The sequence below is a fragment of the Lepisma saccharinum genome, chromosome 10, assembly GCF_977018435.1.
Source record: "Lepisma saccharinum chromosome 10, izLepSacc3.1, whole genome shotgun sequence".
Classification (NCBI taxonomy): domain Eukaryota; kingdom Metazoa; phylum Arthropoda; class Insecta; order Zygentoma; family Lepismatidae; genus Lepisma; species Lepisma saccharinum.
In genome coordinates this window covers 85,167,163-85,187,807 of record NC_139238.1, presented here as the reverse complement: position 1 = coordinate 85,187,807, position 20,645 = coordinate 85,167,163, and the positions used below count along the sequence as shown (strand labels likewise).

Genomic DNA, 20,645 nt, shown 5'->3' with positions numbered 1-20,645 from the left:
AAAACATGGTGACATTTTGGTCATTATCGAGTTACAAAGTAAATAAGAGCCATTCTTCAATTTTCGCATGTCATTGCCATGTCGTACAATTTGCACTGAACTCATTTAATCACTCTGAAATTGGTAAACACAACACGAAAACAATTTATTTACAGTGTAGCTTCTAAGAGTCTTTCTGCTTAAGACAATAATAACCAATGACAATAATGTTTTATTCCCCAACACCCTTTAATTTAATACGTTTTGCATTGAGAGAAGGAAATACTCTTCTAAACACCAGGACTGGCATTCCATTTTAAGAATTCAAAGTAGCATAGCAGAGCCTGGAGCTGAGCTTATAAAATAGGCTATGCATTTTAAAGCATATATTGAACATCTCACACATGTTTGCTTTTCTGTGCACATCATTGGTAAGAAGTAGAAGAAAAAATTTCATCTGAAGAAGATAAAAATATAAGACAGTGGATAATGTCCAATAAGCTTTAGCTGAACCGATACTGATGCATTGATATCGGCCGATATCAGTGGTATCAGAAAGTATTGGTTGGAATTTATTTGCTGGTACTTTCCGAGCATTTTGGTCTTTTACAGACTCCGCAAAAAATCCTCCTGACACTTTCGTAAAATCTAATTATTAGAGACTGGATTTTAAAGGGAATTCCTTTTTTTATTTTTCAACACGTATCATGGGATAAATAACAACAGTTTATAATTATCTTCCACCAACAAGATTACATACTTTTGACTTCCCTTTTTCAGCTCATATTCCCCTTTTTTTTAAAAAAAAAAAAAAAAATCCTGTCTGGTTCCTGTATTGACAAGTTTTTCAGCATACATTCACTTTTTTCCCTTTTTTTTAAAAAAACATCTTCCTTGGTCTCTTTATTGACAAGATATAAAATATGTTGGAGGACTGCATTTTCCCTAAACAAAACATTCCCTTCCCTCCATGAGTGTTGGGAGTATGTTGGAGCGATTGTTGCAATAATGCGATCTGGGCTTAAGCAGTAAGCGCAGGGCTGGATTAACCTATGGGCAACTGGGGCAATTGCCCCAGGGCCCCCCACCAAAAAAATCTTTTAACCAGCTGGCTATGCTTGTGAAAAATTACATAAGAAGTTATATTTAAAAAAAACAAAAACCTCAATATTGTCGTATGTCTACACTCTTCTGAATCCAATGTTGCACAGCTCTCAGTCGATCTGTTTGTAGATATCTGAAGCTCAGTATACTTTACAGAAGGTTGTTCGGGATCTCTGGTGACGATTTTGAAAGCCACTGGCGGCGTTGTTATCAACGTCAGTCCGTCCAAACGGTGCATGCTGAGTCACGTCAGTACCGAGAACACGTGTGCAGAGTGTTATGCCATTTATCTACAACGATGCCGAAGAAAATTGAACCATACTGGGAGGGCTACATAACAGCCCTTTCCGATGCTAAATATAGCTATTCGGCAATCAAAGGAATGTGCAAGAAGCGTGGTTTTGTGATATCGAAGAACGGGATCGGTGCGGTATTGAACAAAAAAGGCAAAGGCCGACTGGGCCTAATTCCACAGGGGAAGAGACGGGCAAATCCACGAGCAGCTACGAGTCGTACACCGGACATAGTGAGAAAAGTGAAGGCCCTTGTGTCAGGTGGTAACCCTGCCCCCAAAAGGAGTATCGCACGTAAGTTGGGAATGTCTGTGTCAACAGTGAACACCATAATCAAGAAGGACATGCAACTAGAAATGCGGCATAAGCGGCGAGTTCACAAGCTGTTGCCTCGTCACATTGCGGAACGTCGCACGAACGCTAGAAAGCTCTATGAGACCTATCTTGCAGGGGAGAGATGGAAAAATGTGATGACATTAGACGAAGCATATGTCTACCTTAGTGACTGTCACAAAGCCCGCGCAATTTACTACCGCACTTGCGACAAAAACAATTATCAAACATTGTATCGAGAATGGCAGGAAAGTTTTCCACGGGGTTTCATGATCATCGCTGGATACTGCTATAATGGCAAGCTAGCAATTCGCTGTGTAGCTAATAATGTGAAGGTGAACTCTACGTACTATCAGGATGAGGTTTTAACACCCATTTATAACATAGATACCCCGGCACTGTATGGGAGGGCCAAAAACCAGGTCTGGGTGCACCAAGATAAAGCATCCAGCCATACCTCCCGTTCGACTCGTCTGTTCTTACAGCGAATGGAGGTGGAAGCTGGCATCCGAGCAATTCCTTACAGCGACATTCCGGTCAAGGCGCCAGATGGGTCACCCATGGACTTCTGTGCATTTGGACTCCTAAAACGGGCCTTAGGAAAGAGACATCCACGCACTCTCAATGGCCTCTGGAAAGCCTGTCAGGAGGAGTGGGAAACGTTGGACATGATAACTCTTTGGAAAAGTCTGTTGCAATGGAAATTACGTTGTCGGGCTATAGCGCGGAATGCTGGTTTTCCAATTGAGCATGATCGTTGGTGGCGACATGGGTTTTCATGAACTTATCACCCTTCCAACATTGTCCTCAGAGATCCCGAACGACCTTCTGTATACCATGGATTGATTTGCATGTGGTGTGGAAATAAGGCACACTTTTCCAAACAATTGATTCTCAGATATGATTAAGAAAATAAATAATCCTACGAAGTACATAACTTTCTTTCATTAATAACATTGTTTTAGAACCGTGAATTTTTCTAGGGAAAAAATTGTGGAGATACTAGCGCTCTCTCTCGGTGCATAAGTGAACTATGGGACACCTAACTTTAAGTAGCGCTTTTGTGAACTGCGCTAACATAAGCTAACTGATGGCGGAATGAGTTGATTGTTTCCTTTCGGCTAAATAAACTAGCAGAGCTAGTACCATGTTGTGTCCACTCTTTGAATCGGGTAGGGAAAGCAGTGGCTAATTCATGTCCTGCAGCTGTTCATTTCTTCGATTTTGTACAATGGCTTTGTGTTCTTCACATCATCACCTCACCATTATCAAACATTGGATAAGTTAAGACAAGTAGAAGGGAAATACTATGTTCCCAAGAGTTTAAGTGAGACTTGGTGGGCATGTAGAGCAGATGCCACAAAAGCCATAGTCCAAGGTTACGAAAAATTTAAGGAAGCTCTTGTCGAAATAGGCAATGACAAAGAAGAGAAGGGTATTGTAAGAAGTGAAGCAAATGAGCTCTCACGGCAGATGGCATCCTTGGAAATAGCAATGTTAGCCATCTTCTGGAATGACATTTTAGAGAGATTTGATGCTACGGGCAAAACACTCCAGGATCCAAGGTGAGTTCTTCAATCTGTCATTGACATTTTGAGATCTTTAAAGAAGTTCGTAGAATCAAATAGGAACTCGTTTTCTGAATATAAGGAGATAGCCAGAAGAAGAAGTGGCACAGAAGAGTACAATAAGGAACACTCACGTCAGCGGATGAGAAACGTCCTACTGACTATAGTCCTCTGGAGTATCAAAATGAACCTCAAATCCATCTCTCTCCTAGTGAACATTTCAGAGTGGAAAGTTTTCTACCAGTGATTGATCAAATTACCTCATCACTCGCAGACAGGATTTTTCCCTACGAAACTGTCGCAAAGAGGTTTAGTATTCTAAATGAACTTGCAGTGGCAACTCCATCACAAATTACATCTGCAGTTCGTGAGCATCTACGAGGAGGATCTGGAACCCACGCTAGAGAATGAGCTGATACAGTTTGCACACCTAGTAAGCAGTAGCAATGTCAAACATCAGGAAAATATCCCAATCGAACTGTCTATGTATACTATTGTATGTAAGGACCCGTTCCGCAGTACATTTCCCAATGTCGAAATTCTCTTTAGAATGTATTTGGTCTTAATGGTAACAAACTGCAGCGAAGAAAGATCTTTCTCAAAAATGAAATTAATGAAAAACAAGACTTTGTGCTGCCATGGGACAGGATCGCTTATCCCATCTTTGTTTATTTAACATTGAACATGAACTTCTTCATGAATTGGACTTCGATGATATAGTAGATGAATTTTCGGTGAAAAAGGCAAGAAAAGTGCGTCTACTATAAGACTTTGGGAATTTTCTTGAAGAAAGTGTAGTTACTACAATTTCCACAATGAACCTGTCGGTAATTGTCCAGTAGATGGACCGTGCATATGTAGTGACATGTCTTCTCTTAATTGTAAATAATATAATTTATAATAAATTATGTACGTAAGTACAGTCTACTCCTCAATTCTCTGTTTCCGTCTGAACACCCTTAGTATTTATCATATATTGTAGATACGGAGTTCACTCTTCATTATATACTGTAGACATTTAGACGCAGAATTTTACTGCTGCTATAGCGCTACAATTTTCGTCCTGTAACTTTATTTGACTGCGCTATTCTCCCTGCAAACCTATCTGCGATATGTTCGATTGTGAATGACTACTGATTCTAAATTCAGGTCTACCATTTCAACTGCTGAAAATTGGTGGTTAACATATTGAGCTGGTAAAGCTCCTAGTAAAAAATAATAAAAAAAATGGGGAGCCCCCACCAAACATTTTGCCCAGGGGCCTCCACAAACCTTGATATGGCCCTGAGTAAGTGGTATGCCTGTTGTGTTGAAAATGTACTTATCTGCTAGATTTAGACTTTTATTGTGAAGTTTTTTTAGAATAGTTAAACTTTACTGTGTGACAGTCACGACAGTATTGAGTGTCAGTGAAATTGCAAAGCCAGTTACAAGTAGCAGTAAGCTATGGAATGTGGTAAGCTCAGTGACGGATCTACAAGTCTTGGGCCCACCTGCAAAATATTATCAAAGGTCCCGTCTGCCTACCTATCTTCATATATATATAATGAGTGTGTGTTTTTCTTGTCTCATGTTGACAAAGTCACATACAAGGGCCTACAGGGTGATTCAAAAGTCCCTCAACACCCCCTATGAAAATTAATGAATTTAGGCTGGGTACAATTGGTCATGATAGAAACAGGTTAGACTATTTTGCAATGGGACTGGCTCATTGGAGAGCATGAAGACTACAGTATTCCCATGCTTTTCCCTCTATTCTCGCACATATTCATTCATAATATACAATGCATTTTCTTTATTCATTGACGGATTGAAAACTGAAATTGTAAATGCAGAAGCACAAGAAAGACACTCAAACTGAGTGATAGTTCCACATTATTGAATTGATTGATCAATTGAATTGTTGTTTTAAGTCCACTTTATGTACAGAAAGACTAATCGGGACTGGTCTTACAGTTTAAAGTATGATCCGAACCACTGTGTCATGTGCCTCCACCAGGTATCGAACCTGCGATCCCTTGATTACAAGATGACGACATTACCACTACCCCATCAGAGAGGCCTCCATATTATTGATTTTGCGCATTTCAAAGCAGAATCCTGCGTAATTTCCAGCCTGTTGTGTGTGAAGTTTCTGTGCGCAAAAGTTATGTAACATGTTTAAAGTTATACATTGGGCCTCTTATAGCAGGCCTGTACCCAGGATTTTTTTTGAGGGGGGGGGGGCAGACCCATAGGCGAATTTTACATAAATTTTCTCTCATACTATACACTGCATATACAGGGTGTTTCCGGGCTGATGATACAAACTTTCAGGGATGATGGAGAAGGGCACATGTATGACAGTGGCGTATGCTGGTTCTAACGAGTGGGTAATCTCCGACCCTTGATCCTCAAACTCCAAAAGTTTCCGTGAAATTTATGTCAGGATCCATATTGGATTTAGGAATATTGTGTCGGAATGTTTGTCTTATTGCTACGACCACAATCAATTAATTCTCATTATTGCAGTTTAATATACGTGTAGAATTTCAAATAATAAAGCAAGACAATATTATAAAACTATAAAAAAAAAAACCTGTGAAATATAAAATGAAATACGTGCACTAGTGAAATAAAAACCCGCAATATTAATTTAAGTGCAAAATTCAACTTACTCCAGGACTAGTGTTGCCCACGAGACGAGACTTTGGCCTGTCTCGTCTCGTGGAGTCTCGTGGAAATGCTGTCTCGTCTCGAAAATATTCGTTTGTCTTATGGCACATGGTCAATCTCGTCTCGTCTCGAATTTTTAAAAGTCTGTCCCGTCTCGTCCCGTGGGCAACACTATCCAGGACCCGATTACTTGTGCTGTACCACATCCAAAGCACGCTGTTTGTCCAGTTGCACGTCAATACGTGTCTGTGCGAAAGATTGCAGCTTAACAAAGGAAGTTATGTGATTTTTTGATTTTTCATGTTTGGCACAAGCGTTGCAAAGATTGGATTACAGTATCCGCCACGCGTCCATATACATTCTTTTCAGCCCCGAGAAGTAAGCACGGCCAACAAACAGGCTTATTAACACTTATACCTCCTGTCAACCATGGTGTTTTGTCATAATTTGCTTGCGAAAATGCCTCGCATATTCCCGATTTTTGTCTTTGTGTGTAGAAATAAGTTCAAGTAATGACACTGGCCTCCCTGTATTAACAATTTGCAACTTCTCCTGAAAAGATCTTGTTCCAAAAGGTTTCACCAGCAAATCTTGTATCACATCCATTACCCTTTAGCACAGCACTATCACGACAAACACTAACACCTAAATAAATAATAAACACGAAGCACAGCACGAAGCAAACGACTACACGCATTCAGTTTCACGGGCCAAACTTCTGTTGTTGTGTTCCTGGCTCAGAATGAAATTCCCTATGAATGATAAAAAAAAATCCCTTTCCGAGCTCGAAATGACAGGTTTTAAAACTTCGAATCATTGCAGGCCAGAGCCAGAATTTTATTTCGGGATGGGGATCATCCCTTATTAGCAGCCGCCACATAAAGTTGAAACAGTGGTAGTGTTGCCCACGGGACGAGACGGGACAGGCTTTTAAAAATTCGAGACGAGACGAGATTGGCCATGTGCCATAAGACAAACGAATATTTTCGAGACGAGACAGCATTTCCACGAGACTCCACGAGACGAGACAGGCCAAAGTCTCGTCTCGTGGGCAACACTAAACAGTCGGGTTAGAAGTTCTGAAGATGAATCTCAGATTATTACAACGTATTATGCAAGGTGTTTAATCCTGCTAATGAAGTAAAATTAATTACCACTATACACTTTTTAAATTAGATATTTGTAGGATTTCTGGATGGGGGGTTTCAGCCCCCCGAGTCCTCCACCTGGCTACGTGCCTGATGTGTTTTTTTCGTTCTATGTTTAATTCGTTCATCTTCATCACTATTAATCTAAAGAGGCGGAATATAACTTAAATTAACTAATATATATATATATATATATATATATATATATATATATATATATATATACACTGCTCTCCATAAATTAAGCAACAAATGGTGATCATCCAATAGAATGAAACACAAGGCCGGAGGGTGTACATATTTTATTTGTAACGAAAGTGACCGTTGTCTGACACTAATAAGGGATATGATCCCTAACGCATTCGTTGCTTTCTTTCAGCGTGCCCACCATTCTTCTTCTCTTTTCTCCAACTGTTTTCTCTTTTACCTCACATTTTCTTGTTGTTGCTTAATTTCTGGAGGGCAGTGTGTATATATATATATATATATATATACTGCCCTCCAGAATTATATATATATATATATATATATATAATTATATATATATAATTTATTTTTGATATCTTTGCCTTTAAAAAATATTCAGTTCCGTGAAAGAAGTATTCTCGCTGCTTTTGAAGATTAGAGAGGAGAAACAATCACTATTTTTGTAAATACAAGAATGGGGGAGTCAGCATATAGGTGCTTTAATTGCTTAAGCTTTGAATTTTAATTTAGATTGCTTCATATTCAATATTTAAGCTTTTTCATTTTGATAAATTTATCTTCAAGTAACAGAAATCAGCAAGACAGAAGCAAATGTAAAGTGAAAATTAGCGTAAAATTGGTTTGCCCATGTTATTCAATTTTCCTGTTCTTCGCATTCTACCGGGTATGTTTTCCCTAGTTCAGCGGAGGGAACTGGAAAGGCTCTGAAGGTTGAGAGTGCGACCAGTGGACTCTCACAAGAAGGAGAATACCCTGGCCACGGAATCACCGCGCCTGAGAAGCAGTGTTTCCTCCCCCTCTTTTCTCTCTCCTCCCTCCTCGCCAAGGGTTGTAAGGGAAGCGGGAGAAATGACGTCAGGGTGAGATTCCCTGACGTCATTCCACCGGCTGGAGAAAGGTTCCCGGACATTCAGCGGCAAACGGTTGGAAGCATTCGCGCGCTGGAAGCAAAGAAATGCATGCATCGAAATTGGTTTGGAAGAATATTGCCAAGAAATGTGTATATATATATATTTAAAAAAAAGAAATACAGCTGGGTCATCTGCGATTACCTAGATGACCCAGAGTATACACCGCTGATGTATGAATTTAAGATAAACAACCCTGGTCCGGAAACGACTTAGTCGAAAGCTATAAGCGAAAATCGGTGTATGAAGATGTAATACTTTTATTACCTGCACAAGTTTCACAAGCTGCTACATCCACAACAGTTGTTCAAAGTGGTGTCCCCCGGTTTCACTGCAGGCACGACATCGTCGCACAAAGTTCTGGCGTACCCATTGGAACAACCCCATGGTCGTTCGAACAATGTCACAGGAAGCGAGACTGCAGAGGATCTCCTCGCAAGAATTCTCGCTGCCTGGGTATAAATGAAAAATAAAATAAAAGAACCTTTTTATACACATTACCCAAAAAGGAAGATTGTTGGGAAGATAAAACGAAACGTGTTTATGGTGTTACAAATTCTGCGAAGCAAAAATCATTTAATTCCCCTGACTTTTCGAGGTTTTGAAAGCTTTTTTAAAAAATCATTTGTTTCCAATGACCTCAGTCCTAGCCTTGTTTTCCTGACTCCTCCAGTTGTCCAGGACTTTGGAGTCAGTCCGAACCCTGTAAATAAATTATCTGAAGGGAACGGCCAAGTGACGTCACCCTGGCAGTGTGTCTGCTGGCATAATATTGTTTCTATGGTGTATTTTCGCTTTTAGAATCTTATTCGACTGTAAAAAGAAATGCCAGTGGCAAACAAGAAGCTATTAAATGGGGATGCATACATGGGATAAAAAATGCCATTATCAACGGATCGTAGCATCGAATTTTTTGGCCTTGATGTCTTCTGCACACTGTGAAAGTTGTCTCTTGTACGGTCACACCACTGTGTATTTATGTTCAAGACAATCACTTACAAGTAGAAGAGAAGAAAAGTTGCAGTAAAATAAATTCAGATTGACAGAATTTCGTAAATAATAATGTACTTAATTTCTTGTGTGTTTTGGACAAATAACAATATATGTTAAAATATATGTTTTTTTCTCTCAAAAATCTAGCAACAATTCTGCTGTGAAGTGGATTCTCCTATTTACATAATATTAATTAACCCTAAGCCATTGTGTGGCAGAATGGACAGTTGCAGAAAACCCCTGATGTTGGAGAAAGAAAATAAAGCATTTTATCCTTCAGCTCAGTGGTGGCGAAAAGGGATCACAGACCTTGCGGTGCGGGTGAGGAACTAAATGCCCCTTTTGTATTGCATTCATTGAGGAACCTTTCTTCCATAATGTAAAGAGTATAGAAAATTCCCCTCTATTCTAATTATGTGAAACATTTGTGATACTGTAATAGAATATACCATTCAATAATGAAGGGGTTCTTATTTGTCGAGTGTTAAACAATTGTTTTTGACTCAAAAAGTTCAGACAATTTTGGTAATGTACACAGGAAGGGACACGAAGGTGGGATCCTCCGCCTCCACTCACCACTCGCTCTTTATTCACCCTCTCACTGTCTTCTTTCTTCTTTGCTTAGATCTTCTTTCTTCAAAAAACTGAGTGCGGTTTTGACATTCGTGTCCTGGTAAGAAGGGTATTACTTTAGGAGTGGGTTAGAAGGATTCCACTGTTGTCTCCTCTTGAAATATGATTGAGAATAGAATAAGACAAGTATAAGTGAAACTTGAGTCTTGGTACCTTTATGAAAACCAAGATGTATGAACTTTTGTGTTGGTTCTTTATAAGTATATATAATATAATAATTATTAGATTATAATACATATATATATATACATTTATGTAGGAATATAATAATAAGTTATATGGGTACTGGGATGATGAACTATCCAGTATAATTAGGTGTTCCGTATTTGGTATCTTCAGCCTGGAGGTGTTGGTGGGAATCTCTGACAATTTGGATTCATTCCATTCCAGTCGGTCTCTTTCTGAATGTAGTTACGTAGTATCTTCTTCTATTTATGGAAGTAGGTCCATCCTCATAGAACTTGATATTACCATCAGGATCCTCCTCTTCTGAGTCCAAAGATTCAGGGTCAGTCCTCTCATGTCTTCTTGTAGATCTTCTTAGTTCAGCTGTGACTCTTCTCTCTGTCATGTACACAGTATTTTACAGAAAGTCCTACATAACCAGTACAATGTCTGTAGTGGCGCAAGAGTCTTTCTTTCCTTATAGCAAGTAGTGTCCGAGCCGAGGCAAAAAGATCGGGATATGGATTAAAAGGAATGGACTGTCCTGACTAAATCGGAACGCCTGATAGCCTTGCATCAATGGTTATGGAGCTAAAATGGTCTAATTTTGCAGACTGCAGACTTCTAGAGCCTGCCTCTGTACAGACACAACCTATTCATTTGTGCAAGGACAAAATCGAAATTCATGCAAAATTTGAAAAACCATCAACTTAATTTTTGTAGGTTTTTATACGCTCATATTAAAAATTTTCATGGATCGAGAGGGGATGCATGAGAATGTGAGAAATGTGAGAAAGCAGAAAATTAGGGGTTGGGGGACAAAGAGTAAGCAATAGTTACTGATTCTATAAAATTTTCACAACGTTGATAAAAAAATCATAACACCATTAAGCCTTGTTTCCATGATATGAAAAACTCAATATGCTGACCCAAGGCAGAAATTTATTTTATTTTAAAACATAAACTAAACGTAACGTTTCAACCTTCTAGCAAGGTCTTCTTCAGACTCTGCACCAAGTACAAATGTACTTGGTTTTATAATAAAATATGTTCTATAATAAAATAAATTTCTGCCTTGGTCAGCATATTGAGTTCTTCTAGCAAGGTCTTTTATACTTGGTACAGAGTCTGAAGAAGACCTTGCTAGAAGGTTGAAACGTTACGTTTAGTTTATGTTTTAAAATAAAATAAATTTCTACCTTGGTCAGCATCTTGAGTTTTTCAAAAAATTCATTTGCTAACTTACGCTGTACTGCAATTTGAACTTAGAATCATCAAAATTTCGTACATATTACAGCATAAGATCACAGTCGCCAGGCTGAAAATTTTAGTCGCCATGCTGACCTGGCGACTGGGATTTTTCGAGCCCTGTATATATATATATATATGACAATGTTTTGTCACACCTGGAAAATGATACATTTTTCCTGATTAAAGATAAGTTGAAGAAACCTTCACCGCTGCATTTCTCGTGAAGAGATGTGATTCTAGTCTGACTACCATGCGGGAGACTTGGGGTGGGTGATCTAGGTCGAAATTTTTCCGGCTTTTTTGAACTTTAAATTCACCTGTCTATATTGTATTAGTTTCTGTACCCCTGAGTAACTACGTTTATTTTTTTACATACACATATACGAACCCTCTACTATGTCGATGGCTGAGGGCCCCATAAAAGCTTACTTGTCTCTGCCCTACTTCCCCGCACTGCAGAGTTTTGCAGCTTGTACAGAAGGTCGTTTCACGTCCATGGTAACAAAGTTAGACCCCACCTCACCTTAAGAAAAACCGTGATGCCACAAGCGGTGGTGCTCCACGTGATACCCCTGTCTTGCAGCAATGGCCCTGCAGCGGAGTTTCCATTGGATGAGACTGCGTTGAAGAACACATTGGTCCAAACGATCATATTCCTCCTGACAAGCTTTCCAAAGAACCTCAATTGTGAGGGGCCGTCTGCTTCCCAAGACTCGTTTCAACAACGGAAACCCACAAAAATCCATGGAAGAGTCATCGGAGGATTTCACAGGGATGTCTGTAAAGGGGATTGCATGAATGCCCGTTTCACGTGCCATCCGATCCATGTATGCCTGAGTGGACTTCACCGTATGACTGGAAGCCTTGTCCTGGTGGATGACAACACGAGATGTGTCGCTGCCATAGAGAAAAGGAATATCATGTCTGTAAAGTGGCTCCAAAATATTTGTCTGGTAATAGGCTGCATTTATTTTAGCCTTTTTTACCCGTCTGCGCAGTGGAAGTTTGCCGTTATGGCAGTAACCACCAACAACCATGAATCCGCGTGGAAAACTTTCAGCACATTCATTTACCCACTCAGATCGACCTCTTGCATCACGTGGACGATAGTAGATGGCCCTTTTTTTTACCACATCCCGACAGATACACCCATGCTTCATCCAGGGACACCACATACTTACAGCGGCTCCCTGTCAGATGGCGTTCGTAGAGCTTCCGTCTGTTGGTCTTCCTCTCCTGGATATGTCAGGCACGTAACTTATGAACTTGAGCCTTGTGCTTCCGCACAAGTTGTAAATCTTGGGCTATGATGCGATTTACAGTTGCAGGGAAACATTGCACTGCCTGTGCAATCACTCTTTGCGTTGCAGGGTTTTCACATCGCACCAAGGATCTCACTTTCCGCACAACATCGGAGGAACGCTTGTGCTTCCGATATGTCCGAGGCCCACTTTGACTGGTTCCAGCAACAGGTACGGTGCAAGCTCTATGGCGATTCAACACTGCATTGATGCCCTTCTTTGACACATGGAATGCTTTCATGTGGCACTGTTTAATTATCTGGCTATAACTATAACAAATGTCGGAAAGGACACAGATGTACCCCTCCCAAAAGACTGGAATTTTTGGTGCCATATAAACACTCACTCACACACCAACCATCGTCTTTGCAAGTCAACACACAGTACTTTCGTCCTACTGGCTCTGGCTGCTCTCTGCTATGCCTACGTGCTGCTCCTTGGTGATCGAAATTGTTACCATCAACGTGAAACAACCTTCTGTATATCCAGCACTGGATAAGCTGTTGCAAGGAACATTTCATCGAAATGGATGGTAAGATTATTTGCTTTATTTTACATTCCAAAAAAGGAAATGTAAAAGGACAATAGTTTATTTTTGCACTCCACTAAAAATATTATTTTAAATGAAAGCATTCATATATAAAAAATTTGATACATCAAATTTCTTACAGTTTTACATTACTTCATATAAAATTTAATGTATCCCCTTTTTAATGGCAATAATTTCCCCTTTTTTCCCTTTAAAATCAGGTCTCTACTAATTATGTTATGCAAAATTCAAAGTTTCTTTTGTTCTGTGTCCAGATTTGTGTGAACAAATTAAATTTTGTTGTAACATAACATGTAATTTAATGATATTCTGGTGTATTCTTGCATTTTTTAAAACAGAACTCTGCTTATAATTAGAGTGAAATACTTACACACTAATATTAATCAATACATCGAGCAAATTTTTTATTACTACAATTTTCAAGTATCGGTATCAGTGGGAACCAGTGAGAGTATCTGTATCTGTTCAAAGCAATATCTGCTCAGCCCTGATAAGCTTACCTGGCTTCATGTTAAATTAAGCAACATTCTGGCTATCCTAATCATTATTTCAAAGGATCTTGCATATTTGTGCAACAACATCAATACTGAAAACTTGCTTTCTGTGGTATTTTTGTAAGAATATTTTATTATCAACAGCATTGTAACACAGTTATATATCGTTTCTAGACTCTCTTCTCTTCATGAAAAGACACTTTTTTAAAAATATACATACAATACATGAACATCACATATTGTCATTGTTTACAATTCCACCGACAGCTATTACATTGAGTCTAAATGTGTTTCAACAAGAATTCTAATGCAAAACTTAGTTCAGTATAATAACAAATTACACTAAAAAAGGTAGCAAACATCGAGATTCGTGAAAGCAATTAATATATGAGAATAATATCAGACTTCACTTACAGAGTAAATGTGTAGATTTCAGAAAACTGATTGTGTGTCTTGAATAAATAAGAAAGGAATAATATATTTTCAATTAGTTTTACATTTGTACTTCAATAAATAAAATAAATGCTTTGATGATTTACGAAACTGAATTTTGCAGGGTAGTTATAACCAATTTTGTGCAGCTAATCATATTTTAATTTTTAGGCATAATGTAAAATAATTATTTAGGCCATGGGCATTAAAAAAAGCAACTTAGTATAATCAAAATGCATCTACTTTTTGATATCTTGTCACCACATACAAAAGACAAGCATTTCACTCACTTTTATCACAATCCGTCACAAATTTTACTTCATACTTCTAACGTAGCTAAACGTTCTCAAAAACATGAACCAAATTTTGTTATTAGCGCTAGAAAACAAAAACAGCTCACAAACTGCACTTTTCTCACAGAAAAGAAAGGTGAACTACAATACAAAATGAAGTATTATTTCTAAAAACTGCTTTTAAAAAAGCAATTAACTTTTGAGTCCATTCTGGTTCTCTCAATATAGCAATGTAGCTACTCACAGAGAAGAAAAAAACACCCTAAACATGGTAACACACAAATATGATCAATGTGTCCTTCTCAGTCTTGTCATTTTCGGGACATAGGTTCTTCTAGCCAGGAAGTCAGCTTCTTGAAATAAATAGTTTCATGATTGACATACTTAAAAGTCTTTGCACCTATGATTCATTTCTTCCATCCCTACTTTCAGGTACGTCGATTTCTAGGGACTGATGATTCGCACGTGCATCTCCCGTGCACAAAATAACCACCCACATTAACTGGATGTTCCTGCCGTAAACTAATTCTCAACTCAACTGCCTGTTGTGCTGGTGGAAGCTGTTTCAGGTTTCTTCTCGGTGGGTGCTGCACCTTCCTTCGACGTGGAGGGCTGACTGCCTTCGCCTGCTGGCAAATCTGTTAGAAAAGGGTAAGGTTTAATATTCAATCTTGGACATAATGTATTTGAAGCATTTAGCTAGAATGGTTACCAGATCATTATAAGGAGAGGTACGACATGCTGTCCAAAAATGTAGGACACAGATAAATCACAGTAAATAATACACACTACTACAACATGTTAGCAAATAATGTAAAATGGACACATTTCCAGTTTAAAAAATAATGTTTTTTTCATTGATTTCTTAATACGACATTTCCAAACTTGTAATCAGTACTAAACAATACACTTTTTACCACACATGTTTGATCACAGTAGCCATCCCCCCCCCCCCACCTTCCCGAAATTTCAGGGTTAGTCACAAAATACTTATGAAAGTCTGAACAGTTGAACTCTCTGAAATTATACTGAACCAGTTCCAAACATTTTTGAGGAAAAATGTTTATCACTGAATTTATAATAAATTTACAGTATTTAAAATATAAAGTTACATGTAGGTCTATTTTCAACAAACAAATCTGTTTTTCAGACAATACAGTAACTAACATCTTGAAATAATATGAAACATAATGTTCTGAACGTAACTTCAAATGGCTCCAGAAGTTCAATAACTGTTCTGTATTCATCCTGCTTTATAACCAAAATATTAAATATGAATGGGAAATACCAGTATAGTAGAACCACAAGCCAAGAAACCTGTGGAGACTCGTGAAGCCTATGCACCATACTCCTGCGAGGAGGGGATAGTGGACCATGCTTCCTTATGGCCAGAGCTGATCGCAAGAAGGGAAAGCTGTGTGGGGAATTTTCGTTAAGGTTTTTTTCCTTGTGGTCGCTCTATACCTTACTTCCATCAGTATAAACCCCAAAGCAAGAAATTCCACTCGGACATTGAACAAAAACCAACAGAATATGTCCTCCAAACTTTGTTGAATAATAGTCTTCATTCTAGCACAACACACATTTCTCTTACAATGAAAATAAATTGCACTATTGAGTTTGAGAGTGCAGTCCACTTGAATAACGTTTCCCTGTGATTTCACCCTATTCGACTAAAGCATGTATTTTGTTAATTTAAATTATGTGACCTTCAAAATGTAGGACATTTATAATTTTTTCAAATTTCTCCCAGATGCCAGACACAAGGCTAAAATTTAGGACATGACCAAGAGAGGATGCCTAGTAACCCTATATGAAACCATAATAAAATTACTATAAGCTTAAAGAGAGTACAGACTGACCATCAAGCATATTATACAATTTTGAGGTTATTAGTGTGTCAAAAGAATGCCTTCTGCGTTGGTTATTTTACATCAATATTTCCAACTCTCAAGTTACTGTAGTCACACACTGCTGTGTTAGACTGACGGATGTTCTGCTGGTCACATTGCATCAGGAAAAAACGTCTGTGTGCTGGTCGAGTTTGATGTGCAGAATGTATCAAAATGGCACTATAGGAAAACCCTGTATTGAAAAAAAATATTGGAGAGGATGAACAGAGTAGGTTCATGAGATTTTGGAAGATTTTTATTATTTGTGCATACTTTTAATAACTAGAGCCCGGAAGTTTGGCAAAATGCCTCTTTTTATCTACTGCATATATTGATAAAATTTTTCTGGATATGCGTTTCTCATGTTGTTTCGAATGTTTTAGAAGCCTTTTCATTTTGCCTATTTGGGACTCCACTGCCTATTTTTAATTATAATGCCTTTTTTTTGCCTTTTTCAATTAAATTTGACCATTTTTTTAAAAAAAAATGTGTATATAAATTATTTTTCTCCCAAAAAACGTTGTTGGCATTTATTTTTCTTTCGTTTATTATGTGAATAATTTTCGCCTTATTTAAGTAATATTGAACTCATGCATGTTTCAACATTGCTGAAGGAGAAAAGTGTGAGAAAAATGTATTTCATGCTCAGTTAGGATATTGCCTTTCGGTTAACATTTCCTTGTGCATGACTGACTGCTGAAGTGGACAGGTTGATTTCGAACACAAAGAAGATATTTCTGAAATCTCCCTCTCGAACCCGAAAATTTAAGGAAGTTGCATCTGAGCTTAGTTTACCTCCGCAACCAGTCTTGACCAGATGGGGAACCTGGATATCTGCAGCTATATATTATGCTAACAACCTTGAAAAAATCAGTGAGGTGATAGATGCTCTTCCAGAAAATGAAGTGGCTTCAATTCGTGAAGTGAAAAAACTCCTGTGCTATTCACGTTTATTTTTGCACATTATGGTGCATTCCCAGAGACAATTACAATTACAGAACTTAAAAAAACACCTTGTAGCATCCATGAAAATGTACGAGGAATCTATGCAGCAGATGATGGAAGTGCCAGGAGGAAAGAGGTCAGCTGTTGTGGAAAAGTGCAAGCGGGTAGTGAGTGCAAATGAGGACTAGAAACAATTGAAAACAATTTGTGATATTCTAAAAGGTGAAAATGCTGTTACCAAAATGCGTCCAGCTACATTAGCTTGTTTTATGTATGCTCCAATAACTTCTGTCGAAGTAGAAATATCATTTTTTATTATGAAAAACATTCTCTCTGACAGACTACTATCAATGAATGTTGAGTAATTAAAAAAACACCTTGTAGTTATGTGCAATCAAGATGGAGAAAATTGAAATGCTCTTTCCAATGTAGATTTTAACATGTTGCCAGAAATTATAGATAAAAGTAAGCGACTTCCAAATGTGCCTTTTTTCGGTTTATTTTGCCTTTTTTTTCATTTTTAGTGCCTATTTTCCACATTATAAATGCCTTTTTGCCTGCCTATTTTAACGAAAATAAATGCCTGAACTTCCGGGCTCTATTAATAACAAATATTAATTTTAAGCCACAGTTTCCTGGTTCCCGATTGTGACAGTTCTTGGCTTGACTGATGTATCGATAAACATTCTGTTGTCTACTAATGCAAGTATAGAGCCCATTGGCACAACACTTACGGTGAATTTGACCAAAAAAAAAATCATGCTGATGAGAATTTATAAGGAAATGACAAAACAGATGATGGGACAAACACTCATGACTTATCCAGGTTTGGAACCTGACATGTCCTTCCCGGACGTATGAACAGACTGTTGAAGTACACCATCCCACCTGATAGATATGAATCTTGTTGCTGGGAGTGACGAGATTAATGGAAGTGCATGACAATAGGTTTTTGTGCTGTTACTGTGATTTCTTTTTGTGAGTTTCGTTATGATGTAAAACTTTGGTTCTTTTTAAATTGCATAATCAAGATAAATAGATTCTGAATTCACATGTTAAAACGTAAGTTCTGTGTTTTTGTGTCTATTTTCTGCAAATCTTAATGTTTTCCCGTGCCCTGGGAGGTATCACGTGTATATCAATATAGAGTCTCATGTTGCTCATTCTCAATTTGTATTGAGATAAATATATTATTATGACTATTAATGTCCTATGGTTGAATCTGGCACGACCGTGTCAATAATTTGGCGCATAGAACGTGGGGCCACGAACACATTGTGCATTAGCTACGTTAATCTTTGGTAACGTGTTTTAGATTTGCAGTTGACTCAGAACTTTTGATGCGCAACAATGGAAAATAAAATATTAAGAAGTGGAAGCAAAGCGTTAAATGTTGACGAAAGCACAGTTCATGTGTTTTGCTGTGAGACTACATCGAGGCTTGATGATACGTTTGTTTGCACTGAGTGTCACAATACTTTTCATTTGAATTGTGCAAAGCTAAAGTCACCAAAGGAAAGCAATTCTCCTGGTGAATTAATATGCCTCGCATGCAAAGAAAAACTTGTTGTTCCTGTTACTGCTGATTTGCTCGCGTCATTGCAGCGAATGCTGGAGGCAAATTCCAGCAACCTGGAAACTAGAATCCAGAAAAAAATGGCAGAAAAATCTAGTAATCTAGAACTTAGAATCCAGGAAAGGATTACGGAAAATGCTAATAATCTAGAATCTAGAATGTGGGAACATTCTGATAGCTTGGAGGCTAAGTTACATGAGAACTCTAGGAGGTTAGAGGATAAACTGCAGGAAAATATGAATATCTTGGAGCATAGTTTACAACTAAAACTAGAAGAAAGTAGTAGAACTCCTTAAGTGCCGGCTAGAAGCAAGGATGGAGGAGAAACTGTCCCATAGTTGTTCACAACTTGCTGCGTCCAATTCAGAGATGGGACGGAGGATCGAACAACTGACTCTGCAAATGTCTGAGGGACAGCAGAAATTGAACGAAAGCCTTGAAATTGAGATGATTAGCTTACGTCAAGCGTGTCAGTCAAATTCTCAGCAGCTGGAATCTAAACTCCATGAAACAGTTGTTCTGTTGAGGGAAGAAGCTGAGCAGACCAAGGAGGACTTCCGAAAGGAAATCACTGAAACGCAGAGCGGCTTCAGGGAAGGAATGTCCAGAGAGTTGGACAACCAGGTGACCAGTCTGGCATATCAGCTGAGAGAAAACCTGAATTTGCGAGTTGAAGAGACGGTGGCAGAAAAACTTAGAAGCACAGAGGGGCCTAGAGAGAATGCCGAAGAGTGGAAAAATGATATTGAATCCAAACAAGGGAAGTTTTCTTCAAACATGCGTAATCTTTGTGACAAAGTGGCTCAAATTTCAACCACTTTAAGCAAGTTGCCACTCTCCGGTGAACCAGAGTTACCGCAGGTGGACCAGCTGAGTGTGCCTTTTCGAAGGTTGCTGTCTCCTAGTCGTTCTGAGGTCTCTTCGGGGCAACGAAACCGTACACATGTAAAAAAAAAAGACGCCACAGAGAGATAGTTTCCAGTTCTTCAGGCAGTGAGTCGACTTTATCGGAAAAGAGAAAAGAAAGAAAATATCGAACCAATGCTCCGCATGGTGGGATGACTCCCCGGATGGCTGACCTAAATTCCATGCGGAAATTCGACGGAAATATTATAGCCACTTCGGCTGACATTTATCTGAAGGAATTAGATACCAACCTTGAGATCCTTCAGATCCCCCATAGATACAGGCTGGAGATTATTCCTCGTTTGCTAACAGGCATGGCTTATCATTGGTTCTACTCTCATAAGAATGATTTCCACACATATTCAGATTTCCGTAGGGCGTTTAAGAAACGTTTTGCTTCTTCAGAGGCAAAAGAAAGCAAGTTGGCATCTGTTAGGGCAAAACGGTACAACAAAAACAATGACAATAGTTTGGAAGAATATGTTTGGTCTGTATACTCTGCTTACAGAAACCTGAGTAGCCACTACACAGAGCAGGAAGTGGTAAACCTCATAATTGGCCAATTGCCTTATAGAGTGAAGCAACTGTGTATGGCACACACTCCCGTAACTGTTGATTTGCTTGCAGATTTTGTTAAGAGATACGAGCAAGCGGAAGAGCAGGATGCTTGGCGAACTGCGTGGAGGAAGGAGAATCCTACTCACCAGAACAACCTAGATATTCCAGGCACCTCGGTAAACAGAAACCCGAGGATTCGTATGGTCCAGAGGCAGAATAATTACCGTGAAAATCGCTCTGCAGGTTCATATAGAAACGGCAATCGTTGTCGTCAACAAGGCCAAAATTGGCAGAGACGTGAGTATGCTGCTGCCAGATACGAACCTTGTGAGAGACCACGAACTGAGAACCGTTTATCTTCACTGGAGCACAGTGAACCTTTGAGGGAAGGTCGTAGCTCTCCACGATTGCAAGTGGCGAGCAGTGGCTTACAAACAGATGCTGCAGTGTCGTACCCTAGT

The 20,645-nt window shown here is 38.8% G+C and overlaps 1 protein-coding gene across 2 annotated transcripts in view; it reads right to left on the bottom strand.

Moving 5' to 3' along the window:
* Positions 1 to 13,695: 13,695 nt before the first annotated feature.
* LOC145994408 (uncharacterized) overlaps positions 13,696 to 20,645 on the bottom strand; it is a 301,805-nt gene continuing 294,855 nt past the window's right edge. For both annotated transcript variants that reach the window (XM_083130533.1, XM_083130532.1), the window contains one exon: positions 13,696 to 14,945. In XM_083130533.1, the coding sequence (XP_082986659.1) occupies positions 14,842 to 14,945 (104 nt within the window). In that variant the 3' untranslated portion in view covers positions 13,696 to 14,841. The remainder of the gene's footprint in view (positions 14,946 to 20,645) is intronic.